The 27,699-nt window shown below is 51.2% G+C and overlaps 3 protein-coding genes across 5 annotated transcripts in view; 1 reads left to right on the top strand and 2 right to left on the bottom strand.

Moving 5' to 3' along the window:
- Positions 1 to 363: 363 nt before the first annotated feature.
- LOC115531961 (methionine aminopeptidase 2) lies at positions 364 to 7,871 on the bottom strand. The gene is made up of 11 exons (XM_030341339.1): positions 7,667 to 7,871; positions 6,891 to 6,980; positions 6,726 to 6,785; positions 6,005 to 6,107; positions 5,407 to 5,568; positions 4,349 to 4,530; positions 3,959 to 4,053; positions 3,562 to 3,658; positions 3,279 to 3,382; positions 2,706 to 2,821; positions 364 to 1,498 (listed from the first exon to the last, which is right to left on the bottom strand). Exons 1-11 carry the CDS (start codon positions 7,824 to 7,826, stop codon positions 1,246 to 1,248), a joined length of 1,422 nt encoding a protein of 473 aa, XP_030197199.1. The 5' UTR covers positions 7,827 to 7,871; the 3' UTR covers positions 364 to 1,245.
- A 1,078-nt stretch (positions 7,872 to 8,949) lies between these two features.
- On the bottom strand, positions 8,950 to 24,407 carry vezt (vezatin, adherens junctions transmembrane protein). 3 transcript variants are annotated; one of them, XM_030341321.1, is made up of 12 exons: positions 24,217 to 24,407; positions 23,030 to 23,155; positions 19,620 to 19,709; positions 18,943 to 19,130; positions 17,814 to 18,101; positions 15,775 to 15,933; positions 14,974 to 15,121; positions 13,453 to 13,841; positions 12,721 to 12,914; positions 11,726 to 11,832; positions 11,106 to 11,313; positions 8,950 to 10,730 (listed from the first exon to the last, which is right to left on the bottom strand). In XM_030341321.1, the coding sequence occupies exons 1-12, from the start codon at positions 24,250 to 24,252 to the stop codon at positions 10,195 to 10,197; spliced, it is 2,469 nt and encodes an 822-aa protein (XP_030197181.1). In that variant the 5' UTR covers positions 24,253 to 24,407; the 3' UTR covers positions 8,950 to 10,194. The 3 variants fall into 3 exon arrangements, with proteins under 3 accessions (XP_030197181.1, XP_030197182.1, XP_030197183.1); XM_030341322.1 differs by having other exon boundaries at positions 15,775 to 15,921; XM_030341323.1 differs by lacking the exon at positions 24,217 to 24,407 and adding an exon at positions 23,783 to 24,022.
- A 31-nt stretch (positions 24,408 to 24,438) lies between these two features.
- Positions 24,439 to 27,699, top strand: part of LOC115531948 (FYVE, RhoGEF and PH domain-containing protein 6) — a 19,865-nt gene continuing 16,604 nt past the window's right edge. Inside the window, exons 1-2 of the mRNA XM_030341313.1 lie at positions 24,439 to 24,743; positions 25,982 to 27,699. The exon at positions 25,982 to 27,699 is cut by the window's right edge and continues 488 nt beyond it. Of these exons, the coding sequence (XP_030197173.1) occupies positions 24,734 to 24,743; positions 25,982 to 27,699 (1,728 nt within the window). The 5' untranslated portion in view covers positions 24,439 to 24,733. The remainder of the gene's footprint in view (positions 24,744 to 25,981) is intronic.

Raw genomic sequence — 27,699 nt, 5'->3', positions numbered from 1 at the left:
TGACCGGGTGCACCTTTGAGTAAACCTCTAATTGTTCCTGCTGTGTTCATGTTTTAAATGGCAGTGAGTCAACTACATAAAAGGTAAACGGTGCTCCTCGATCCAATTTTATATCAATGTTTTTAAACCCTGGTCGTCATTGATTCCCTTCATGAATGTGGGTTGGTATGTGTGCGTGTGTACAACGATCGAAGTTATACTATGCAATTTGTTACCTCAAAGTTTTTTTTCCAGAGAAAATTACCTCAATAAAAATGGGAATATTTTTTCATTTTTTTAAGTGCGCGTATTTCATGATTGGTTTTAAGGAGAGTTCTGGTAAAAGACAAGTTATTAGTCTACAAACGACACACGGAGACAAAATGAGAGCAACATTTTAATCTTACAAAATCTGTTTTCATTGAACTTTGTAATGAAGCATAACATACTGGCAACATACAGTGGCGGCAGCTATTTCAAAATAAACGGTGACTGGAGTGGGGAGGGGAGAGCTTGTGCATAGTCCACTCCCTCAGAGTTGAGGCTAAACATACAGCCATGATGAAGCGTTGTCTGTATAGAAAGATGGCACCTTGAACGGGGGTCCGGCCGTACGAACACTGCCTGAACGTGAACTAGGTATTTGGCTGTCGCTAGCACGGGTAACTTATGTAATGCTTAAGCAAAAAAAGAATCAGGTGGAATAGTTAAATGGGGTTTTCCCTCCTTGCACAAGCTGTTCCAATACTGTGGTTACAATCAATGTAGCATTAGCTTAAATATATTGAACTGTTTGACAGTTAACCTTTTCTTAATGTGTAAAATGAGGTCTGCAAGAGATTGTAGGGACACACCAGTGTGTCGGGGAAGCCAAATGCTTCCTTTATTTAAATGTCTGGATAAGCCGTGGCCGACACCCTGAATAAACGGACCCATTTCAGCCATCAGCGAGAACAAAAGAAAGTTCCCTCCTGCAAGCTAGATTTAATATTGACGCCTATGAAAACATAATAGCATTCTGCTTCGGTTGGTTCACAGTAGCATCCACACATCACGGCCGCAGCTGCTGTCGACAAAAGACCGAGCAGATTACGGCGTCCTGCGTTTGTGTTTTCTTTCCTGGTTTCGGAGCGCATGCCAAGATTGTATCGGGGGGTCATTCTCTGGTTGAAGGGGAGTAAAGTGGAACGCAAGGTGCTGGGGGAGAGGAAGGGGTTACGGTAGGGGTAGGGTGCAGTTTAGTGGAGGTCCGGTGCCGAGAGACACTCAGTAGTCGTCGCCTCGGCTCACCACCTCCTTGCAGGTGGGTCTCAGCAGAATGGTGTGCTCGAACTGCGCCGTGTAGCAGCCCTTTGAGTCACACAGCGGGGGGTAGGGGTCGATGATGCCCAGGTCGCACAGGTTCTTCAGCGCCATCAGGTACTTGCTCTCGCCAAGGCGGTCCAGCCAGCGCCGGCAGAAGGCCAGCGTGCCAAAGTGTTCGTTGACCACGTTGAGAAGGTGCTTCGCCCGGGGCAGCCTGCACGAGGGGGGGCGCAAGTAATACCACTTTGAAGTATGAAGCGCTGCTATATCTTCATTGCTTATATAATCTTTTTATATATGGTACAAAGGCTGAGTTCTACATCTGCCCCTTTTTTCACAGAATAAATAAATACATGTTCAGGTTTTCCCGCAGAACATGCGTTAGTTAAGGTGGTGGGGTTTTGCGTCAGACCGGGGGGGCTGCTAAAAACATCGTGCAAATAACAACGGAGTCACAGTTGTGAGCCAGTCAAAGAATTTGTCCAATCTAAAAAAACGCTAATATTCAAAACGTTAAGGCAGTAGGCGTGTTACCTAGGCGACCGCCTTACGCCGGGATTCCACCGCACGCGTTACGGCCGCGACTCTGCCCTGCTTGCATTTCCACCGGGCGCGTTACGGCAGCGCAACGCTGCCTTGCGAGCCAGGGATCACGCGATAATCCGAAACCTTATGGACTCATCGTCCACTCCCAAAACGACTGCAATTAAATGCCACGCTTTGTCCTTCCGGCCATTGCCCTTATAAAAAGGTTGATTTGGTACATAAATGACTTCATGTTGCTGAACTTCGACAATGAGTCTCTCGTCGTCCATGTTGCCGACCCTCTGAGACCCTTTGATTGATTGACTGCTGACCTGGTGCCACCGGTCATGACGTATTAATGTTGATGTGAAGTTGTGATAGGCTACATGAGCTGAGTATTGCGTTTTATTTTGAAAATTGACCGGATGCTCTTTGGCTTTCACCTTTTCACTTCCTGCCCTGCTGGATCTGCTCTGTTGAAATTGACGCGGTTCAGCAACGGCTTGCGGCAAACATAGAAATGCTACGGAATGATAGCGCTGCGGCGCGGCGAGCCGCTCCTTGGACGTTGCAGAGACGTTCTGCAGCCGCGCCCGGTTGAAATGGTATCATTGAGTAGGGTGGAACCTATCTGCTGCGGTTACCGCGGCCAAGACGTGCCGCAGCCGTAACGTTGCCGTAAGGTGGAATCAGGCCTTCAGCCATTAAGCGCTGTGGGAAACCCTGATGTTCGCTTTAAGACTTTAACTCTAACTTTAACTACATTTCTTGCAGCATGCGGTAGCCATGCTGGAATCTAACCCGTGCTAATGCCGTGCTCTGCCAATGGACGGGACCACAGCCCCGGGCATGGAGAACATGGAGGTGTGACGTAGTGAACGTGGAGAGGGCCTCACCTGATGGGGACGTGGCCCACATCGAAGTTCTTCATGTAGTGAGAGCACTCCATGTCGTCGTGGACCATGCCCTTCCCGGTGCTGCCGAACGTCTCGATGGCATAAACCTCTCCTTCCTGCAGGGGGCGACAAACACCACTCGTGTCAATTTACAAAGGAAACACTCCATGTCCAATCAAGTACATATATTCATATTTTAACAAGCACAATATGGACAGGCTTGAGGGGAATACAGATGGTCACCAGTTCAGGTAGAGCTTTTTAGCTAAATGGTATACCGTCTGCTGCGAAAGAGAACAATACGATAAAGTAAAATGGGTTTCAGTAAAAGGTCTTAGGGAAGTTGGACAATGCCTTAAGTAAAATCAAATAAAGCGTAGTCTTAGGCCCAATCCCATTTCTACCCCTTACCCCTCCCCCTTGTTTTGAAGGGGTACCCCAAAACAAGGGGAGGGGTAAGGGGTAGAAATGGGATTGGGCCTTAATGAGCAATCACACTTCAACTGTGCATCCAAAGAAAGGGCTTTTCTAGTGCCGTGACGGATAGGACCAACGCAACGCATCGTAACGCACCTCCATTCTCGTCGCCTCTCCTCCCTTGACGATGGGCACGGTCTTGCCGGCGTGTATCCTGTACTGGCCGATCGAGTGGCCGTTGAGGTTTCTGATTGGCTTAACTGGAAGGTGGGGAAAAGAAGAGAAACCGTTAACCAGGCTTACAGCTTAGTTTAAGAGGACCTACATGAGCGGCGGGACACACACACACTATTTTGTACGTCATGGCGTTAGGGGAACTGGAATGCCTCTCAAACATGCTTATGAACACCGTTCTCTTCCCCGTCGTGTAAACTCGTACCCTGGTAGGTCTTCCCGTCCAGCTCCACCTCGTAGGACTCCATCACTTCCTGGATCGACTCTCCGATGTCACAAAGACGAACGTCGATCCCGGCGGCCTGCAACAAAACCAGACCGGGTGATCAAGCGGACACGGACACTTCAGCGGCGTCATCATGGGACCAGGGGAGGTGTTTTGTTCCTTACACAAACTACAGGTCTGCTACTTCTATGTACCCGGGCAGATGGTCAACTCATCTTCAGCAGATAAGAGGGAGTGTCGTTATGCTGACTATCAGCGCGGCTATCATTCGGCAGCAGGCTGAATACCGAAGATAACCACAGTCGTGCTGATATTCAGTCTTGTTAGAATATTAAAAGTAATGCATTGTCAAACATTGTGTGCGCGCGCCCGTTACCTTAATGCCTGTATTGGTGGCGTCTTTCACGGCCTCCAGTAACTTGTCATACTTTGGGTTGAAGGTGACGGTGAAGGCACAGTCAATGATGCGCCCTGCAGAAAAACAGACGTTAGGAACACGGTCAACGTTTAGGAACACAAACCGAGACCACAGCAATGACGAGAGGACAGAAACTGAACGGACATCGATACCTCTGCACTGGGAGTCGGACCCCCTGGACTGGGAGTCGGACCCCCTGGACTGGGAGTCGGACCCCCTGGACTGGGAGTCGGACCCCCTGGACTGGGAGTCGGACCCCCTGGACTGGGAGTCGGACCCCCTGGACTGGGAGTCGGACCCCCTAGCTACTACACTGTCCCCATGACGACGGTGATCATCAGTGCGTACCGTTGATGTGCGTGCCGAAGTCGATCTTGCACACGTCGTCGTACTGCAGCACGGTGGGGTCCCCGGCGTTGGGGGTGTAGTGGGCGGCGCAGTGGTTCAGGGAGCAGCCGGTGGGGAAGGCCAGGCCCGCGTTCAGCCCGCTCTCGTTGATCAGCTTCCTGGAGCAGTCCTCCAGGCGCTGGCTGGAGGGGGGGGACAGAGGAACAACAGTCGTGTCACGTCACATGTATAGCCGGTAAAACAGTCCCAAAGTGCTTACAGGCCATGTCATTACGGAAACCCCCGAGCCCCGCAAAGACCAAGGAAAAGATCAGGGGAGACATCTTGAGGAGGAATGCAGAGTGGGGGATCCCTCCCTCAAGGAACGGTTATATCAATGTGTGCACCAATTGAATTACACAGTAGCAATACAAGCAAACATTTGACGTAAAACGAAGAAAGGTAGAGGCAGAGGAGAGAGGATGGAGGAACAGCAAACAGACAGGAGTCAGAACAAGACGTCAGACCAGAAACTGCATTCCTATTGCCCATGTGGACACTCTCCTCAACCGATTCCATATCAGAAAAACAGGATTATTATAAAACAAGTGTACAGTTTCGTACATTGGCAAGTACCTAGTGATACTATACAGTGTTTCCCACACATTGACGAGACTATGGCGCCCCGCCATAGTCTAATTTCGGCCGCCATAGTCTCTGAGTGCACATGATTTTTTTTTTTTTTTTTTTGTTCAGACGAAGTTCGTGCGCTGCATCCCATTAGGCATACCAGGCAATTGCTTGGGGCCCCATACACCACCCCCCCCCCCCCCCCCCCCCCCCCCCGTCAACAATCGCTCCTACCCCCCCGTCAACAATCGCTCCATCATTAATACGAGTCATTTAACGTAAATACTCAAATGAAACGACCGCATTGATTATCTACTTAGAAATCCGACACCCAATATCATGGCAGCTCACAAATTAGTGTTTGCTCCGTCAGACGTACGACGGCTGAAATCGACCACACGGGGAAGGCGAGCTGCGACGCTCAGAGAGGGAGGAAGAGGGCTGCTCACCAGATCTCGATCATGGTGAGGCCGGGCTTGATGAAGCTGCGGACGTGCTGCCGGACCTGCCTATGGGCCTCGGCCGCCTGCCGGAAGTCGTTCCACACCTCCTCGTTGGCCTTGTCCATCACACGCTTCTCCTCGCTGGTCGTACGCCACGCGGCGCTGCGACTGCGGGGGTGCGGAGAACGGAGTCCGTTAGCAAACGGTCAGGAGGGCAACGCAGGTTAGACAGCACTTTTAATACACGAAGCAGACTTAAAGTGCTTCACATAGAAACATCATACAAAATTAAATTATAAAATAAGATAAATAAGTTTACGATTTAGCAGAAAGCTAAAGCAAACATAAAAGTCTTCAGTCTTTAACATTTAAAAATGGTCAGAGTTGGGGAAAGTTTTCTTTTCCCAAGTAAGAATCTGTAGTTGGATATTCGGCACGTGCTCGCATTCCTTGTGGAAAAGCGCCAACGTTTACTCCACAACGTAGATATAAGGTAGCAATACAAATGGCGGTATCTAATAAGAAACGGCAACATAAATTCCAACACACATGAACTGTGTTGCAGGTGCACGTGTCCTCGTGCACATGTGCACTTGTTGCTTACCCGTCCTGAGCGAGGGGGTATTCACACTCCTGTCCCACGGGGAACACTCCACTGGGGTACAGGTCAAAGATAGGCACCGATGGTGGGTCAGTCTGTGTTTTGGCTGTAGAGGAGGACGGGGAAAATCATAAACCAGTATTCTCCAGATCATCCTAATGGATTATGGAATACCGCAACGCTAACGTTTAGACTTTAAGTCCCCTATCGGAAATACATTGTGGGAGGCAAAATAGAAGTATACCAGCACCCTTTAGAGAGCCCCCCAAGCACACAAATAAAATGCTCAGTTCATCCTATTATATCCCTGAACATGGTAATGTCAGTAGAAACTGGATTAATACTGCCCATCTAGACAATCCGATATCCAATTAGCTCCAGGTTCCCAGCAGCAAGCCCCTGAACAGGATTTCCAGAATTCTTACTTAAAGAACCAGTGAACCCAAAGCGTTTTCTTATTTTAAACGTGATTCATATGCATTTTATATGATCGTCCACAGTCATGATCATAGTTAGATTCCATTCGTTCACTGTTATTGAAATATGTAAGCAAAAAAGTTTTTTTGCCAATCTCCCCAAAACTCTATGCGAATGCCTTTTCAGGCAGCGGTTTATTTAATGTCCACATTCGAGTGAGGCTTCCCGGACACATTGGTACAAGGCTACAGTGTGCGACTGTGCGCTGATGGTGAAGCTCGGTCTGAACAGCGGCGTAGTAGCTCACCTCCTTTCTTCTTCTTCTTCTTCTTCTTTTTCTTGCCCCCTGCATCTCCATCGTCTCCATCTGTGGACATGACCTCAGAGTTGTAAGGGAAACCGGACTAGTCGCTTCGGCACGCCCTTTCCAAAATGAGATGTCACAATTTCATCACGTGAATGTTGTCGTTACCGTCCTCCCCGTCCTCCTCCTTGTCCTCAACGGCCTGTTTATCCAGTTGTTTGGTCAGTTCAGCCACCTCATCCACCGCGGGCTCAGCAACTGTCCATTCAACATACAAGAGGACGGTGAACACATGTTACTCACATGTTTCTCAGCCGTTACTCCGCTACAACACGGCAACAAGTACAGCTGTGACGGGTGACGTTATTTTAACGACATAAATTCTCAGGGACCGGACTACAGTAGAACATTTATTAACCAATGTTACATGCGTAATTGATAATGATGAAATAAAAAAACCAGAGCTATAGTTTCAGAGTAATTTGTAGAATACACAATTTGCCTCAAACCGATTCGCTTACAGTACGTTTATCGATCACTTCTACACATCACTCAAAGGCCATCGCTCGCCCAAGTCTTTGTGGGCCAGATGATCCCAGCTAAATGAACAATCCCAAAGCATGGCAGAGTTTCTGCGCTGTCAGCAGCACCAACTAAAGCCGGCCCGCACTGTTGGACAGGAGTTGGGATTTCCACTACTACCTTCCTTAATCAAACCCGACACATGCATTTCATTCCCGTCTGCTGTGAAGTTGTCATTACCATTGCTCTAGAGTCTGGATGACTCTCAGAGGTTGGTCAAGGCTTGTTTGTTACTAAAGGCCTGGCCTGGCACTGGGGCACGCTGTCTCCCATCAGCCCGCCCCACTACTCCCAGCTCCGCATGGCTAACGACTAGCTACCTAGCATGTTAGCCGGAGAAACAGACCGCCGACTCCCTTTACCCGTGTTTGCAGACTTGCTCTTCTTCTTCTTTTTCTTCTTCTTTTTCGTTGTCTCTCCGGCCGGGTCGGCGCCTTCTTTCTCCTCTACCTCGCCATTTAGGACGCTGTCCAGCTCGTCGGGTTTCGGGTCCGGTACCTGCTCCTGTACCACCGCCGCCATGATTGCAGCAGCAGAGGCTTGTAAAAAAAGGAAAAAGGAGGCGCAATGGCTTATGGGAGGAGTGGTCGGTGGTGTGTTTTTTTCGACGTTTTGCGTCACAGTCGGCCCCTAGCTGCCCCAGCCGACGTTTATCTTTCTTGTTAAATTTCAAAAAATTGATTAATTAGTAACAACAATTAATCGAATAAAAAAAAAATGTATGCATATACATATAGCTATAAATATAGCTATTGGCTGTTATATATATAATTGTTATTATTATAAATGTATTATTTTATTGAAATTTAACAGAAAAAATGTACACTGAAAAACTTTTTACGACTTTTTTCGAAAAAAAGTCGTAAAAACCGGACCTGCCAATGCCAATGCCACACCACAAGCCCGGCTCCGTACCGGGGCGGCAGATGCATGCTACTCGAATCAACTGTGTGGAACAAAACAAAAAGTGCCCAGTAGGACTTGCAACGTTGCAAGTATACTGTCAATTAACTGTTTATTTTACCCCGTTGTAGAGGCCCTTTTTATTTCAATGGTGTGCGTTGTACAAAAATAGATAACCATATGTAAGCAAACTAGTGGTCTTAACCAGTAATGGCCACTAGATAGCAGCGTTGCAATATTGATCATGAAAACTAATATCTGAGCAATTTTCAGTATTATGTTCCTGCAACACCAGTGGCTGCCGCTAAGGGGTGCTGGTGCCGTGCTACTACAGCCTGTTCCCAAGGAATGCTTCGGTGTCATCCTTTCTGCTGAGCAGATTACCTGGCTGTCGTTGGTCTCCATCACAGACTGTATTTCTATTTTTTATACAATATAAACATGACAGGTTTAAAGCTAATGATCCTGGATAATTATTTGTATAGCAGAACTAACAGCCAACCGGGGCTTGTCGGGGCTTATCAACCTCAGGGTGAAATATGTCTCCTTTAAACTTCTTGAGACATTAATCCCCATGAAGAAATGCAGTCACCCGAACACACCCGAGCACTGGGCTGCCGTCTCCGGGTGTTGAGCCCATGCCTTGCCCAAGGGCAGGGCAGGAGTATTATCTTGTATGTTTTAGGGTGTGGAGGGAAACTGGAGTGCCCCCCCCCCCCCCCAAGGAAAGACAAAACACAGATACAGTTCCAGAATAGCTTTAATTTCACCTATGAAATGCAGGAGGGTAGGACTAACACTTCTTTGGACAGTTTGTGTCCGCTTTTCAGTCTGGTTTCCCGGGAGGCTCGTAATTATCGTTAATTTATTAACAAAAGTGTTTAAATCACGCTAATATATGTAAGAAAACACAGACCCACTCTGCCTTTTTGTTTTTGTTTACGTTCTTAACAAAAGTTGAGCTACACCACCATGCGACGTGGGGCGTCTGATTCTAACGTTTGAACTGATCATGGCCATGTAAACAGATACTTTGAGCTGACGTCTCCAGGGATGGTACACACACACTAACCCACAAGACACAACAGTGTTGAGGTCAAGCTTAATTCCAATATATCACTCACACAATATATAATAATGTACCGAGTGTACGTTATTGGGAGTTAACTTCCAAAGACACACGCACACACACACAGAAATACGCGCGCACACACACACACACACACACACACACACACACACACACACACACACACACACACACACACACACACACACACACACACACACACACACACACACACACACACACACACACACACGACTTGTGCACTTGTCCACCAAGACCTATTGATCTATTCATTCATTTTTCAACAGCCCTCAATCCATGACTTTTTGCTTCAGTTTTGAATCTGTAACGAGAACTTGTCTGTTCATAACTACAACTATCCCACGTACCAAATCATATCCTCCGCAGTGGAACTTTAGCACGACTGATCTCAGGACGAATTAGCAGCTCTCCAAACCATTCAGCACTAAGAACAATTTCTTGTTTAACAGCGATGGAGTTTTACAAATTTGAAGGCCTTTCTACATCATTCTTAAAAAAAAATAAGATTATAACATATGATAATATATGTTGCGGACATTCATGATCTCGACCTTTTGACTAAAGGAGGTTCCTGAGTGGAGATGGTTTAACAGGCGGAGAGAGAGAGCGAGAACGAGAGCGAGAGCGAGAGCGAGAGAGATAGAAAGAGAAAGAGGGAGAGAGGGAGAGGGAGAGAGGCTTACAGTGGACGGACGCGGCGTGCGGGTTGATTGACGGGTGATTACGCGACACGCACAACAACAACAAACACTTGAGCCGATGTAACGCACACACAACACAACGCAGCTCGATTGATGAGGACCTCGGAACCGCACCGGAAATAAATAAAGCATCCCAAACACTCCGCCTTGTTTCAGTTTCTGTTTAAAGCTGCTTCTAGTGTTTCTCCTGCGTCCCCTCGTCCTCCTCCTCCTCCTCCTCCTCCTCCTCCTCGTCATCGTCACCGAACGTCTGCTCCTCCATGTGCACGAGGGCGTGCGACCGCGCCGCCACCTGGGCCGCGAGGGCGGAGCTTATGCTGAGGGCCTCCGCCCCGTGGAGCTCCGTCAGTCTGTCCGTGGTGGAGAGCTTCGGGACGCGCGGCGTCAGCAGGAAATCCGCCAGCCCCTCCCCCTCCCCCTCGCCGTCGTCGAGGAGCCCGTCGTACTGGTAGAGCTCGGACCGGCCCGCTCCCTCCGCGCGAGGCTCCTCCCCTTCTCCGGCCGCCATCTTGTCCAGGCCGCAGGTGAACTCGGTGGCCGACTCGCCGCCGCTCGCCGTCGCCACCGCCGTCCGTCCCCGTCCCCGCTCTTTGTCCTCTTCTGCGGTCTCCTCTTCTTCCTCTCCGTCGTGGTCCTGGTCGTTATGGTTACTGGTGGCGTTGGGGGGGGGCGGGGTGTCCTGCGGCCCCGTGTTGGACGGGGTCGTAGCAGCTGGGGAAAGAAGAAAAGACACGGGGAGATAAGACACTCGAGTGACGCAATTTGTCTCAGAAAAGCGATAATGTGAAAAATGGAGACGGTTGAAGACGAAAACATTCTCCATCCTCATGAAATAAATCTCATGAAATCTGTTTCTTCTCGCTCGTCGACAACTTTGTTTGCTTTGTCGTTGTACGGGTCATGTTGCTTTAGTCGCTTCATCGTTGTACATCTCAAAATGTATTGTTGTTAGCTAGCTTGCTAAGCCTCTGCGACGCTACAGACCATTTAAACCACAACGAACCGCCCACTGGTTGTTTCTAGTGGGAGTGGGAAGGAAAACAGACGTGGAATCGAGGTGTGTCGGTTCGGGGCCCGGGCGCGGACCTTGGTCGTTGAACAGCAGCTGTTTCCATTTCAGCCTCTCGCCCTCAGAGGCGCGGAAGCCCAGCACGGCCTTGAGCTCCGACAGGACGCGCCGGGACTCCTCGCGCTCGCGGCGCTGGCGGTCGCGCTCCTCGGGGGAGAGCATGTCGCACCAGGCCCCCCCGCGGTCGTCCTCCGAGTCAGAGTCGGACACGTAGGCCTCCCACTCCTGGGGGGGGGACGGGGGGAGAGAGGGAGTCAATGTAACCGTTTCACGTTTTAAAAGAGTAATGGAATTGACTTCTGGGAAAGAAGACGAGAGAGACACAGATTTGAGAGAGACCGACATAGAGATACACAGAGAGAGAGACATAGAGAGAGAGAGAGAGACATAGAGAGAGAGAGAGAGAGAGACATAGAGAGAGAGAGAGAGACATAGAGAGAGAGAGAGAGACATAGAGAGACAGAGAGAGAGAGAGAGAGAGAGAGAGAGAGACATAGAGAGACAGAGAGAGAGAGAGACATAGAGACATAGAGACATAGAGACAGAGAGACATAGAGACATAGAGAGAGAGAGAGAGAGAGAGACAGAGAGACAGAGAGACAGAGAGAGAGAGAGAGAGAGAGAGAGAGAGACTCACCAGCTCCTCTGGTACGCTGTCCCGGTCCAGAATGAGCGGGTAGGACGGCGTGGGGGTTGGGACGTGCGGCACGGCGGGGGCGCTTTGTCGCAGACCTGCAGCCGCATCTGTGGAGCGACAGGAGATACCATGGTAACCACAGAAGCAACAACACAACAACAATAGCCCTCCCCTCCCCCCCACCCTCTCCTGGCCCACGGCCCCCTCTCACATGCCTGCTAGGTTTTCTTGTCCTATATTCTGAAGCACTTCCTTCCCGAGAGACGAAGGAGTGTGGGGGGGGGGGGGTGGGGGGCTAGAGAGGAAGTCTGCGCTAAAAATAACTGTCAACAACACGGCCTGCTTTGAAAGTGTGTGTTTGGGTGTGCGCGTCTGAAATCAGTGCGTTTTCATAACCTAATCTGTTGTTTGACAGCCGTTAAATTAAAGAGATATTAACAGCCGGGGGGGGGGGGGGGGGGTTGAAGACCCCTTTTAAGAGCTTTGTTCTATATTAGCAATACGATTTTGCGCTGAAAATATCTAGGTCAACCAAACCCAACACGATGAGATGATGCGTTATGACGTTCATTAAAATGGTTGACACGTCCAACAGGGTCATGATCAAACCACAGCAGAACACCTGTTAAAGGTCCCGTACTCTACCACCAGGTGTGAGTGTGATTAGCTGTTACGAGCCGTTTTGAAAATCGGCCTTTTCTGACACCATTAGTGGGCGTGTCCACCTAGATGTGTGCTGGATAGATCAGTCTACCAGCCTACCCAGTGGACTGTAGCAGACGTTGCTCATCTATCCGTCATACCTCTAGGTGGACACGCCCACTTGTGATGTCAGAAGAGGCCGATTTTATAAACGGCTTGTAATCACCCTCACACCTGGTGGTGTGATAGGTCACCTTTAACTGGTGTGAGGCTCCGCCCCCTCCGGCTCACCTGTGCGTCTCAGCACGCGGTCCACCTGCCCCCCCCCCCCCCCCCCCCCCCCCCTCACTCACCTGTGCGTCTCAGCATGCGGTCCACCTGGCCGACCGTCTCCTCCCAGCAGCTGTTGCTGGCCTGCATGTGGGGCTGCAGAGTGTGCAGCCGCTGGCTCAGCTCCAGGTAGCCCTCCCCTGAGAGCGGGGGGGGCGCAGCCACCCGCTCCCCGCACACCATCATCTTCTCCAGGTCGTCCTCCAGGATGATCATCCTGGGGGGGGGATGGAACGCCAATTAAACATCGGAAGAATTTCAGAACGAAAATCGGAAAAATTTTCCTAATTGAATTGGAAATTTGTGACAACGTTCAGGATTCTTCTTCTACTTAAACATATTATTCATTTTTTCTTTTTCCTTGTAGACAAACTGCGCTAATCGTTTTATCAGGGGTCAACTTGGTTTTAGGTGATGTCAAAATCGGAAGAACTTCAGGAAAAGATTCAGAATGAAAATCTGAAAAATAAATTTAATTGAAATCGGAAAAAAACTTTGAATTGGAAAGCGTGACAAATTCAGGATGATTCTTCTTCTTAAAACGTATTATCTAAATGTTCCTTTTTCCTCGGAAAAAAACTGCTCTAATGATTTTAGCAGGGGCCCATTTGGTTTGAGGGGATGTTGTTTAGCGTCTGTCTGGAACAGGTTCAGACCTGTGTGCGTTGTATCAGGGACATTCTTCCACGCCAAGATCGGCGTGCGATTGTGCGTGTTTGTGTGTTTGTGTGTGTTGGTCATCAGCTGCCGCTCACTCGCTCAGCAGGGCTTTGAGGTGCAGCTGCAGGCTGCGGATGGAGGTGTGCAGGGTGTTGAGCTCCCGGCACTTCTGGCGGGCCGGCCCGGCGCGGTCCGCCACCCCCGCGCCGCGCGGCTGCGTCTCGAAGTAGCGGTGGAAGTCGTAGCTGCGCTGCACCTCGCCCAGGCAGCCGGCCAGCGCCTGGTGGAGGGGCTCCGTCACCGCGGGGATGGAGCGGTGCAGGGCGGAGGGGGAGGAGGGGGAGGAGGCGGACGGAGGCTTGAGGCCCGCGGAGGTGGCGGCCACCCCGACGGGCTCCGCCTCCTCCTGTTGCCGTGCCGACAGCAGAAGCGCCAGGCGGCGGAAGCACTCGGAGCTTTGGGCGACCCAGAGCTGGAACATGAGCTGTGGGGGCGGCGACGGCACGGGGCCCAAAAGGAGAGGAGAGGGGGGTGAGTGCACGTAAAGCCATGGTGCATCAGCACCAGAGTCTTTGCACTATTTCTCATCCCGCGCATTAAGTACAAAACATAACTAATTCTCCTCAGTGTACAATTTCTTTATTCATGTTTTCCTCGTAAACGTTGATGCGTTTTTGTATTTGCTCTTTGAAAATACATTTTAATCTCAATGAGACCTAGTTAAATGAATGAATAAATGAATAAATAAAACCATGCACATATCTAATTTCCCGCATTAGTTGTAGATCTGGGATGGATGGGAGGTTCCCCCTCTTTCGGACCCAGCCATCACCACTGGGTGTGACCCCCGACCCCTCCCCTCTCATAGTGGGTAGGGTCAGGGGGGGTGTGACCCCTGACCCCTCCCCTCTCTTAGTGGGTAGGGTTAGGGTTAGGGGCGGGGCTGACCCCCTCCCCTCTCATAGCGGTCAGGGTTAGGGTTAGGGGCGGGGCTGACCCCCTCCCCTCTCATAGCGGTCAGGGTTAGGGGCGGGGCTGACCCCCTCCCCTCTCATAGCGGTCAGGGTCAGGGTTAGGGGCGGGGCTGACCCCCTCCCCTCTCATAGCGGTCAGGGTTAGGGTTAGGGGTGCGCTGACCCCCTCCCCTCTCATAGTGGGTAGGGTCAGGGTTAGGGGTGGGGGGGGTGACCCCCTCCCCTCTCATAGTGGGTAGGGTTAGGGTTAGGGGGGGGCTGACCCCCTCCCCTCTCATAGCGGTCAGGGTTAGGGTTAGGGGTGCGCTGACCCCCTCCCCTCTCATAGCGGTCAGGGTCAGGGTTAGGGGCGGGGCTGACCCCCTCCCCTCTCATAGCGGTCAGGGTCAGGGTTAGGGGCGGGGCTGACCCCCCCCCCTCTCATAGCGGTCAGGGTTAGGGTTAGGGGTGCGCTGACCCCCTCCCCTCTCATAGTGGGTAGGGTTAGGGTTGGGGGGGGGTTGACCCCCTCCCCTCTCATAGCGGTCAGGGTTAGGGGTGGGGGGGGTGACCCCCTCCCCTCTCATAGTGGGTAGGGTTAGGGTTAGGGGTGGGGCTGACCCCCTCCCCTCTCATAGCGGTCAGCGTTAGGGCGGGGCTGACCTTCAGGGCGGGCAGGCTGTAGTCGTCGGTGAGGTCCTGAGCCTGCTCGTCGCCCACGTGCTCCACGCCCAGCCCCAGCCCCAGCTCCTTCAGCGGCACCGCCGACACGTAGTTGGTCACGTTGTCGATCTCCGAGTTCAGCGGGAACGTTTGGGAGCGTTAAGGAGGGTCGAGGCCGTGACCGGAATGGAACGCGTCATGGGCCCTTACGGTCAGGACAGCTGTGCAGAAGACCTTCAAACAAGGCCTGGTCAACCGTAGCAATAACTAACTAACTAACTAACTCACTAACCCTTTTAGAAGAAACTAGTGGCTAGAAATACGCTAGACTAAAACCAGGGTTTTATCAGAACAACAGCCCCAAATAATTACATTTTACAGTGTTCCCTGATGGTTAACAGTGGCACCAAACTCACAAATACTGTACTGCCACTTTCTCTTTAAGATGTGACCTTCTACCACCAGGTGTGAGCGTGATTAGCTGTTGCAAGCCGTTCTGAATATCTGCCTCTTGTGACGTCAAAGACGGGCGCGTCCACCTGGATGTGGGACGGATAGTCGAGCAACGTTTGCCACAGTCCACCGGGAAGGCCGGTCGACTGATCCATCCAGCACACATCTAGGTGGACACGCCCACCTGAGATGTCAGAAGACGGCTTGTGACGGCTAATCACGCTCACACCTGGTGGATTAATTTGTCACCTTTAATTAAACGGCAAAGGTCCCTTCTTGAACTGCAGTAGATTCTAACAACGCTGATGAACACATCGACTCCCCCACCGGAGTGCGCGTGAAGGATATGACTTGAGCATGTGGCACGTGGCGCGGCGGGAAGCCCGGAACGCCGTGCGGAGCGCGCGGTACAGAGCCTTCCGCAGACCAATCAGCTGCTGGCCCCGAGGCTCCGCCCCCAGCCCCGCCCTGCTAAAGGAGCCGGCCGCGCTCACCCTGTCGAGCAAACTTGACAAGTGAAATGTGATACGTACTGTGCAGACGTCCTGAGGTGCCGGGGAGCACAAACACACACAACACACACAACTGATAAACACATAACACACAAACACACACAATACACAAACACACAACGCACAAACAAACACAACTCACAAACACACAACACACACAACTCACAACTCACAAACACACAAGCAACACACACTACGCACTAGGGCTGCTCGATCCTGAAAAAATATCATAATCAGGATTATTTTGTTCAATATTGAAATCAGGATTGTTAAAAGATTACTTCTGAGTTTGAAAACATGTTGTATTTATTCAGCATGTCTCTCCGTAAAAACACTTTGTAATTGAGAACTTTGAAATTTCGCCTTAATAAATACACAACATGGTCAAAAAGAAAATGTTTAAATCTAAAATAATGTACCTTCTATAAAATATTTAATGAAAAAATAAAAAAATAGAAAATAATAATTGAAAACTCGATTATATTAGCTTTTGATCGTTTGATGCTAAAATCGAAATCGCGATAAAAATTTGATTAATCGCCCAGCCCTACACTACGCACAACAGCGAGACATGACAACACACCACACACCACAGACAACAGCGAAACATGACGAACACACCACGCACCACAAACACTGCACACACCACACAACAGCGAGACATGACAACAGTGGCCTGAGGCGATTGGCTCATGCTGCTCTAGGGGGGCGGGCTTTGGTTATGGTGTGATCCATTTGTATGGTACGCCGGTACGTCCGACCTGCTCTTGTGAGAACGTGACGTCATTTCCTGTCTTGCAGCACTTATAGCGCTCCCATTGCTCATTGGCTAGTCATTGTTATCGGTTGCTGCATTAGCCTCTTTAGCAAACCAGCTCGAAAACAAACAACACAACTTTACATTGTATAGCACGCACAGCAAGACCGTGCAAGGCATGAACTGGTGATCGGAATAAAGATTAATGTAATCAAGTGTGTAAGAGCATTTAAAATAATCGATATTAAAATGACCAACGAGGTACAAATACAAAGAAAATAAATATCTTTCCGGGCGCAGCCATTAATGTCGTAGAGTCGTACGGTCGGCCTCCCTGAAGTCTCTCTACTTTCAGAATAGCGAGTTGGGCCGACCAAAAGGGAGCGTTCCTCCATGAAACGCCGCTAGAAAGCTGGGAGATTTACGACTTGCGACTAGCGCGTACCGGCGTACCATACAAATGGATCACACCATTCGAACACATGGCCCCGAGCATCACAAGCTAGCATGCTTTGATTAAAGTCAGATGTGTAATTACACTGATTAACGATGTGCAACAGTAGCTCTGAAGCAGGGCAAGCGCGCGCAAGCAGAAAGATCAAGGTTAACGTCGTGTTACATAGCATGATTGATGTTGGGGATCTAAACTTTGAAATCATTGAACCATGAAAAATGCCGAGCTCAGTACTGGGATCGGATCCTTTAACCGATGAGTGAGGGAGGGCGTGATCACTTTAGTCAGGCTGGGTTTGGGAGGGACTTGGGAGGGATCGCAAAACATGCTGAATCAGCCAAATGGATCGTTTTACCATCCAATGAAGAACATTTTTACAGCTAAAAACGGCCGGACCTCTACAGGTTATGCATTCACTATGTCTGCATGATTATGATCATTTTAAACGCACACCTACGCGTGAAAAATTTCAAGGCCATGCAGGTGTATCATTCGCATCATCAAAATGTGGATGCATTACGGATGATTTGCATTATATGGTATAGAAGGGGAAGGAGAGGGGAGAAATCACCAGGGCATGCGACGGGCCGACACACACGCACACGCACACACACACACACACACACACACACACACACACAGAGTAGATCCAAGGGGTACGTACAGAGTGAACCCGCGGGAGATGACCTCCGTCTCCTGCACCAGCCGCAGCGCCTTGCGGGACACGCCCGTCAGCGCCTTGCTGTCGTGGACCAGCGCCTGGAGCTCCGAGGCGGCGGCGTGCACCGCCCTCTGGGCGCGCGCCCGCCGCCACAGCCCGCCGGCCCGCGCACCCGCCCAGCCCAGCAGCACCAGGCCCCAGGGGGCCGCGCCGGCCAGGGACCAGCCCCCGCCGATGGCCGAGAAGAGGCCCAGCAGCACGGCCGCCAGCCCCACCAGCCCCGCGGCGTCCCTGGGGGGGGAGGGGGGAGAGGGGAGGGTGAGGGGGGGGGAGCTACATCGGACCGGAAGTGGAACAGGGCTACTGGACACTACAGAGGGTGAGGGAGTTCTGCTGCCCCCTAGAGGAACCCAGATGATCAATGAATGATTAGGATTTTAGAAAGTTATAACATATTCTGTGTGTGTGTGTGTGTGTGTGTGTGTGTGTGTGTGTGTGTGTGTGTGTGTGTGTGTGTGTGTGTGTGTGTGTGTGTGTGTGTCTATATCTGTGGTTCTATATCTGTTTATCTGTGTGTCTCTCTCTTTCTGTGTCTGGTGGTCAAAATAAAAAGACAGTGAGTACCGTGATAAACAACATCAATGATAAGGATTTTAGAAAGTTATAACATATTCTGTGTGCTTGTGCGTGTGTGTGTGTGTGTCTATCTCTGTGTGTCTATCTCTGTCTCTCTCTCTCTCTGTCTTTGTCTCTCTCTCTGTCTGTCTGTCTCTCTCTATCTCTGTCTCTGTCTCTCTCTCTCTCTCTCTGTCTCTGCGTCTGTCTGTGTCTCTGTCTCTCTCTCTCTGTCTCTCTGTCCGTCTGTGTCTGTGTCTCTCTGTCCGTCTGTGTCTGTGTCTCTCTGTCTGTCTGTGTCTGTCTGTCTCTTTCTCTGTCTCTGTCTGTCTGTCTCTTTCTCTGTGTCTGTCTGTGTCTCTGTCTCTGTCTCTGTGTCTCTCTCTCTCTCTGTGTCTCTCTGTGTGTCTCTCTCTCTCTGTGTCTGTGTCTGTCTCTCTCTCTCTCTCTCTCTGTCTGTGTCTGTCTCTGTCTGTCTGTGTCTCTGTGTCTGTCTGTGGTAGTCCATCCAGCCCACCAGAGCGAGGGGCGGGCCAGCAGGCCGGGCCTGGGCAGGGTGAGCGCGGTGCGTCCGGGGGAGCCGTCGGCGGGGGAGCCCAGGGTCAGCAGGCCGGGGTCCAGCAGCTCGATCAGCTCAACGTCCTCCTGCAGCAGGACGTCCTGGTCCAGAACGCACCGCACCGAGTACTGGCCGAACACGCAGTCCTGAGACCCACCGGGGGACGGGGGACGGGGGGGGCACGGTACCAGTCAGGGAGGGGCACAGACATTCAATTACGTGAATCTAATTGATGTAAAATATGAATATAGAATGCAGTTCGACACCAGCATTAAAATAATTAATTAGACTGGCTTTATTGTCATTCAATAAACACACCGTCAGTGCACAGATGTTTTTATTTTTTTGTAAGATTTATTTTTTTAAGGTTTTATCCTTTTTATTGTAGTAAGATAGACAGGAAGGTTTGGGAGAGAGAGGGGAAGACATGCAGCCACGGTCAGGGATCGAACCCTGGTCGCTGCGGTAAGGACTGAGCCTTTAACGGTACGCGCCATCAGTGCACATATTAAACAAACAATAGTTCGTTAGCAAATGGTGTTTGACACTAGCATTTATAAAAAAAAAGAAAAAGAGAAGCATACAGTAAAGGGTTAACGGCGAGTATTGTTTCACTCTCAACATTATTAACTCACCAGCTCCCGCTCCAGAGAGTGGCATGTGGCGGCCTTTCCCATCGGGCTCCACTGCCACAAGGCGTTGGCCAGCCTCCATAGGTGAGCTCCCTGCCAATCACACAGAAGGGGGCGGGGCGGCAGGTCAGTCTCAGAGGCTGGGTTCAGGGCTACGCTGCTCTTGATTCGTGCAGGGCATTCCAGGCCACAGTGAAGGTACCAATCGTCTGAGCTGGCACGCGTCCAAGGTTTAAATAAAGAACTATTTTACCCAGAATTCCTTCGCAACCCTCCGCTTTCACTGGGTTACCAAGAAAACTGTCGAGGCACTCTCGCCTTTCCCCAGAAAAAGAAACACACCATGCCGAGACCCTCTAAGTAAGAGAGTGCACGTAGATGCCTGAGTGCACGGATGAGTGCGTACACATGCTTAAGACACTCAGCAAAACATGTTGAGTGCCACAATAAGCACAACGGTAAGAAAACAAGCTCAGCAAAAAAAAGAATCGCAATGCATGTTCCTTGTATCTTCCATGCTGATTGGTGTTAAAAGATCACTCTTCGGCCGGACACACACACACACACACACACACACACACACACACACACACACACACACACACACACACACACACACACACACACACACACACACACACACACACACACACACACACACACACACACACACACACTACTCCCCCGTCTTAACACTGCTTATTAGCGTGTTGTAGGGGTTGCAGCTGAAGGCAGTGCTATTGTAAACACTCTGGACAGACTTGTCTAAACACATACAGACACACGGACCCGACAGAGCATCCGACTTCCTTCTTTATAAATCCACTGACGACACCGCATTCCAAGAGGAGGGGGAAGTCCACCGCAATCCAAACCTTCTCCTTATCATGAATAGGCTTCAGGTTCCCCCCTAATCTGGTCACAGTGCTTGGCTTGGGCCCGCGTTGGTGTGTTTAACAGTGGCCCGACCACAGAAGCATAATAACATCCTGTGTGTGTGTGTGTGTGTGTGTGTGTGTGTGTGTGTGTGTGTGTGTGTGTGTAGCGAGGGCAGGGGTTATGGGCTTACATGATCCCTCTATGCTGGGGGGGGGGGGTTGCATAGGCCAGGATTGTTATTAAGTGTAACAGCCACACACACGTATTGATTTATTGACTGCTGATTGGCAGAACGGTAGGCCAAACACACACACATTCACAAACACACACACACAGACAGACACACGCTTAGACATACACCAAACTGGAACTTGTGCACACAAGATGTCCCCTGCTGTTGGTTAGTATTCTGCAGGCATCCCGCAGTCGGTGCCAACACCTTCTGCGTGCCTCATGTCTGTCGACTACTACTGCCTTGTGAACCAAATTAAAGAAGACAATCGGAGCCCAGAGTGGCTTCCAGACTGCAGCGAAACCCAAACGTGTCGAGCATGTGTAATAAAGATATCACAACGTTACTTCATTGGTACGTGCAGAGAAGGCCTTACTTTGAGGACAGGATAAACTTGATACTTGCTGGAATGTTTGTCTCCCAGGGGAAAGGAGGCAGTGCCCTCGGTCGACCTAATGAATCCTAGACTCCATCACGTGACCCTGCTGGGTCGGTATTTATTTTGGCCCTTTCTCTCACTGTAAGCGACTCCAGATAGGAGCCTGGCCTGGATGGTGACCTAACTGCTGAGGTGCCACCAAGTGCCCACTGTATGCCTTATGCAACCATTTCATAAAGCTGTAAAGCGATAAGGTCTCCATCTATGGTTTGCGAACGTGAAGTTGTCATCATTGCACGAATCAAATCGCTGACGGAATGCCCCGGACAATATTTGATTGGGGTAATCCTCTGGCCTCAATCTGACAGCAGTTCGCTGCCGTTTCTGTCGTAACCTCAAATCCTCTTAAAAAACGTCATCCATGGGCAAAGTCCCTTTAGACGGCAGCATGATTGCGTTCACTCCGTATTAAAATTATATAAAAAGCACCACTAGTAAGTAAAAAAACAAAAAGGGTAATTACATAAACATGCCAAACAAAATAAACAAGTTTATGTATTTATTAGACATAACTGCTGAGTGATACATTCTATGTAGGCCCATTTGCAATAAGTAAATAAAGTAAAATAAATAAGTACAGGGGGAAAGAAAATCAGAACATTGAACTGGCCCCTGCACGAACTCATAAATCTCATCATGTAAATAAAGCTTCAGCAAGAACTAGACCCATAGTGCAACAGCTGTGGGCCATGGCAGTAGAAAGATAAGACCGGCGTTGCTTTGCTTCAGCAAGGCCTGCCCTCCTTTAATCCGAGCCTCCTCCAGTGCTATCAGCAGGAACAAAGGGAAACCAAAACACAGGAGATATGACCCAGAATGCTTCCTGTCTTGACCGGTCCAGTTTTCTCGTTAACGCATGGAAACATTCCTGACGAACGACACGTTCAGAGTAACATCCTGTCGTCTCCAGGCGGTGTGGGCAAAGGAAAGGGGTGGACGGACAGGCCACATCAATTGCAAAATCAATGGAAGGGCGCATCTCTTTTTTCTAAGGAAACGAATGGTCTATTTAAATAGTTTCTGAGAGTAAAGAATCCATTTGAGTCAGCCGTTATTTGTGTAATACAGAACAGAGCCTGCAGGCTTAAATCCATCAAATCAGAAGTGCTATTACAGGACAAAAAGCCAGACACACACACACACACACACACACACACACACACACACACACACACACACACACACACACACACACACACACACAGTAACCCTTATGTTGTGAATCAACGTGGACAAAACCAGGGACACACACACACACACACACACACACACACACACACACACACACACACACACACACACACACACACACACACACACACACACACACACACACACACACACACACACAGTAACCCTTATGTTGTGAATAAACGTGGACAAAACCACAACAATGTTTCAGCCACCCTATTGAGCGTTTGAGATCACAACAAAAACCTAAATAAAAACATCAATAACTAAGAACTGACTCACAGAGACAGCAGTAAAGTCCACGATTGTTTCAGTAATCAGAGCAGCTCCGCTTTTCAACTGATAAACGAGGAAGGCAACATTTACAGAACCAAAAGCTAAACTAATTAATTTAAAACTATAAAACACCAAATACCTTGACCTGTCCTGGGCCACATATCTTTGCCGTGCCTGTCTCCTACAAGACTGAATCATTTCACAACAACAAACTCTGTGCGGGGATGACCTGTGTGCATGTGTCACCGAGGGTTTCATTGATGAGTCGATCAGTAAAGTAATTAACTCTCTGTCTGCACCAAAAGCCCCCCGAGGGTAGGGCAGTAGAAAACAAAGGGGAGGGTACGGGGTCGTATGAGCGCGTGTCTGAGTATTGTGTGAAAGGGATGCGCTCACCGAACGCTTCTGGTCGTCTCCCAGGGGAGGGGCTTCCTCTCCATCTCCCTCTTCCTGAGAACCCGTGGGACACGCCTCAAAGTCTGTGTGCCCTAGATCATGGAGGTACTGGAACAGAGGAGAGTTCTGGAAGGAGAGAACGGAGAGAGCACTGTTAAAGAGTGAATACAAAAGTGCCAAGAGCGAGCCAGGATGGGAAACATGAGATGACCAGCTGTAAGGAATGGTGAATGGGCGGAGGCGGGAGAAGGAGGAGATGGGAGGAGGAGATAACAGGACCGTTGGGAGTGGAACAGGTTGAGCGACCCAAGCGTCTTAACGCTGGGAACGAAAGTTACTAGTCTGTAGCCTAGATTAATGAGGTAAAGCATGTTGCCATACACACAGAACGGGGACGACACTGTCCCAGGCTCCACCTGCAATCCTCATCCATTTTAGTCCACCTGCCATCATTATCCATTTGACATCATCCTGGTCTAGGTTAGGTACCGCCACTTAGTAGGAACGAAAAGATAATAGCGTAAATGGAATGACAAGGAAGACATATAGACCTGCAGTGGCCTGGATGGATGGATGGATCGTATGCCAAGAACATTCGCATACGATCCTCCTCAACCGACACGAATGGAGTATCTAATACATGTTAACAGAAAGGTTTTTTTTTCTTTATCAATGGCAGGCATAACTTATGTAGAGTCAAAACGATACTGCACCACGTCTAATCCGTAATAAGATTTGACAAAAAAAACTCACTTCCATTGTTGGACGAAATCAGAACGCATAACGACCCAGTCCCGGTCCAAGTGGATTTTATTGCATTTTAATTCAATCGGAACAGACGCATAGGCACCTCTTCGCCCGAGGTCTGGTGACACTGACCCCCCAGCAACAGTACGCACACACGCCCAGCTAAACCAGTCCCATGACGACCACGTCTACTTGGCATCCACACAGGTATGAAGGAGCCAAATCGGAGGATTTGTAAGGAATCAGGACCCGGTAACAAAGCACAGCCTGTGTGATCATCATCGCATGGTTCGTCAGCTGCTAGCTTAGCGTTAGCCGTAAGGCTGTCAGACTCGACCCGGGCGCTCCAGCCCATTCAGCCCCCGAATGGGACTCGGAGCCCGGGTACCATGACAAAGCATTTACTCGTATTGTACCGCATGTACCATAACGACACCCACCTCGAATACCACATCTTCATCCAGCTCCTCAGTCATTGCTTTCCCACATTGGTACACGGACGGTGTAGCATTCTGTGTGTTCGGTGTTGTAGTAGAAGTTGAAGGCTCTCGTTAGCCGCCGGTTGGTCGCCGCAGAAACAAAACTTATTTTAAAACTACATTTCCCACAATGCTCCGCCGACCGCCGCTTCCTCGCTAGCGGTGCCTGGTCGGGATTGCGCCCCTAGCGGTTGCTGGTTGAGATCCGAGAGGGCGCAAGAGTTGGGGAAGGAAACAACCGTGGGTGAAAAACTTGGGGAAAATGGGAAAACCGACAAAGGCTCATACTTTACACGTGGATTATTCACCGCTGCGACAGAACAGGACAGCCGGGAAGTGAGCACTGTGTGAGCACTGTGTGGGCCCGCGGGTCGTGGGGCTGACAGGGATGTGGACGGAGGATAAACCGCAGGATTCCTCCTCTCCCTTCCATTGAAAGTTGCGTTTTGCTCATGGAGAAAGGAGCAAGTCGAGAGTCATGAGCACAGGTTGGTTTCTCCTGGAGTCTGCCCTTGCGTTATCTCCCGATTTGCTATTTATTTACTGGAGTTTTAAAGGCAAAAAGTAGTGCGTATTGTTGCGTTTGCCTTTACATCTGGAAACACGCACATATAGAGGTCTAAACTTAAGCATTACGCATTCGGAGTCCTCTCAGTTTTTTTTACGAAGACCTACTTAATTACAGTTAACTCCTAATGATAGCTTTCAAAATATTGAAATAGGATGAGCTCGACCTCAAATTCAGAGCTAATCAAAATTAAAAATAGTGGTTTTCTAACGTCCTCTTATCGGACCCGGAGCCAGAGGCACATCAGCCCTTTGTTTTAAAAACACATCTGCTTCTCTGTGGATGCAACAAGTAACAGCAGCCCTAGCGCTGTAATGTTGACTTTAGCACTGTGCAAATGTATTGCCAGCTCAAAAACATGGTTGTGTGTGAGTGTAACCAGACGGGTAATCCAAGGCTGTTGCGTTTACGGTCTTTTCCCCCCAATCGCAAGATACGTTTTTTAGTTATTTCTCGTACATCCGCTGTATGACTCCGCTTCTCGTGTCTCGTGTGATGTGCCTGCTTCCATTCAGTCCTGCTGGCCTTTTTTTGTCTGGAAATAGAAAAAGAGGGATTTTAGAAACACAAAACCAAAGCAAAGGAAAGTCCAGATAATCTAGTGCAGGGCCACAGCAAGGATACGGACGTGATTATGCGTAATATGATTAAAAAGTGTAACAGAAGAGCATTCCAAGCCATTGAATGGTCTGAGAGGAGCTCGTACAGTTCAGTCATGTTTCTTTGTTCATAATCCAATATTTAGTTAAGTTTGTATATCAGCCAAACGCATATGTGTCTCGTTACCGTCCCCTAAAGTAAGAGGACTATCACAGGATAATTACATTATAATTAATTAAAGCCGTCGTATGGAACGGATGCGACACGAGTGGTGGAATCAACATGCAAAACATTTTTTTTTATAAGTTTTAATCGTTTATCTCACAATCTGCAATGACCCCGCTTTGATCCATTATAGTCGCTGAACTCCCATGCCCGATTCTTGCCTCATTAGCCGGCTGTAACCCGAACGGTGACCTTTTGAACCAAGCCCCATGCAGCTGTCTATTTCTCAAATGACGACAGGGTTGGCGGATGTCCGCACGTTTGTATCTGCCATGCAATAATAACACATCAATATTATTTTTTAAAACATTCATTCTCTCTCATTCGATCCAGGTGTGAAGAAACCTCCTTTAGCTCCCAAACCAAAACTCCCTGCTACCACCAAACCCTCTCCCCCTCCCATCGCCCCCAAGCCAGGCCTGCTCTCCCTGGCTCCCGCCGTCCACAGCCCCGCACCCTCCCCTGGTACTCTGCAGAGAGCCAAACCCGCCCTCGCCCCCAAACCATGTGTGCTAGTACCCCAGGCCAAACCAGCGTCCGCCCACCCCCAGTCCCAGGAACACTCAGACGGGAGCCTCGACCTCCTCAACACCCGGAATGGGACCCCATCCTCGCCGCGGGACAGCCTCTCCGAGTCCGACTACATCCTCCCGGCCTGCCGCCCGGGGGGGCTGGAGTCGGAGCCCGCACTCCCGCCTCTGCTCAACGGGAACCACGGGAACGTCGGGAATAACGGGAGCGCTGCGTGCGACGAGGAGGGGCTGCACAACGGGAACGCCACTGAAGGACACGTCGGCCCGGTGACGACGGGGGAGGGGGGCGGTGAGGTGGGGGGCGGGGAGGAGGAGGAGGGGCGGCGGCCGCAGGAGGAGGAAGAGGAGAAGGGCGAGGCGGAGGAGGGCCGTCGATTGACGGACAGCTTGCAACCCAAGCCCCGGGATAAGCCCCAAAGGCAGAAGCACCTGGCCAGGGGCCGGACCGGCAGAGAGGGTCAGGGGTCACCGGGGGCCCCCCCACAGCAGCTGCAGGGGACGGAGTCGGAGACGGAGCCGGAGGGACGTCTGGAGAGGGCGGAGGAGGACACGGCTCCCCACCAGGAGACCGGCCATGAAGACACAGCACTGTGTGTCAGCACTGTCGCCGTGGCAACCGCCCAAACCCTCGCCGCTCCTCCTCCTCCTCCTCCTCCGTCTCCGCCCCCGGACCCGCCCCCGGCGCCGAGTCCGACGGAACCCCCCGAAGAAGCCCACGACGAGCCCGACGGCCGCCACGCACACACCAACGGCCGCGCCTCGCCCCCCCCCGGCCCGGCGGCCACGCCCCTGTCCCCGGTCCCGGCCCCGCCCAGCAAGCCCCTCCCCGTGCCCCACCCCCGCAGGGCGAAGAAGCCGGTCCTGGTGAGGCAGGACGGGCTGGAGGGGGGGGCCGAGGGACCCCCGGCAGGCCCCGAGGTGGGGGGGGGTCCGGGGCCCCCGGAGGCTGACGAGGGGCCCGCTGAAGGCGAGCCGCCCACGGCGCCCGAGCGAGACCCAACCCCCGCCGGCGAGGAGCCCGGCGCCCCCGTCCCCCCCCCACGCCAGACCTCCCTGTCCCACCGCCACAAGTCCTCCTCCCTGCACAGACACGCCCCCCGCTCCGTCGACCCGCCGCCCGGCCCCGGGCCCCGCCCGCCCGCGGCCGGCAAGCGGGGGGGCGGCGAGGGGGGCGGACGGGCGGACGAGGAGGAGGACGGCGGCTACGGGGACTTCGAGCGCTACCCCGTGGCCCACAGCCTCCCCAAGCACACCCGGCTGGGCTGCCAGCGGAAGGCCCTGTCGGCCGAGGGCCAGGACTCCCCCCGCGCCCCCCCCAGGAAGCCCCAGAGACACAGCCTGCCGGCCCCGCCCCCGCCCCCCGTCTCCCCCGGCGCGGCCCCGCCCCCCGCGCCCCCCCACGCCGGCGCCCCCACCCGGGACCTCCCGGCGCCGCCGCTCGCCCAGGAGAGGGCGGCGTGGCGGTTCCCCCGGCCCAGCGTCTCCTTCTTCAGCCGGCAGGGCCCCGGTCGCAGCAGC

This window comes from Gadus morhua, chromosome 19 (assembly GCF_902167405.1).
Source record: "Gadus morhua chromosome 19, gadMor3.0, whole genome shotgun sequence".
Classification (NCBI taxonomy): Eukaryota; Metazoa; Chordata; class Actinopteri; order Gadiformes; family Gadidae; genus Gadus; species Gadus morhua.
This window is presented reverse-complemented; position numbering and strand designations above follow the sequence as displayed.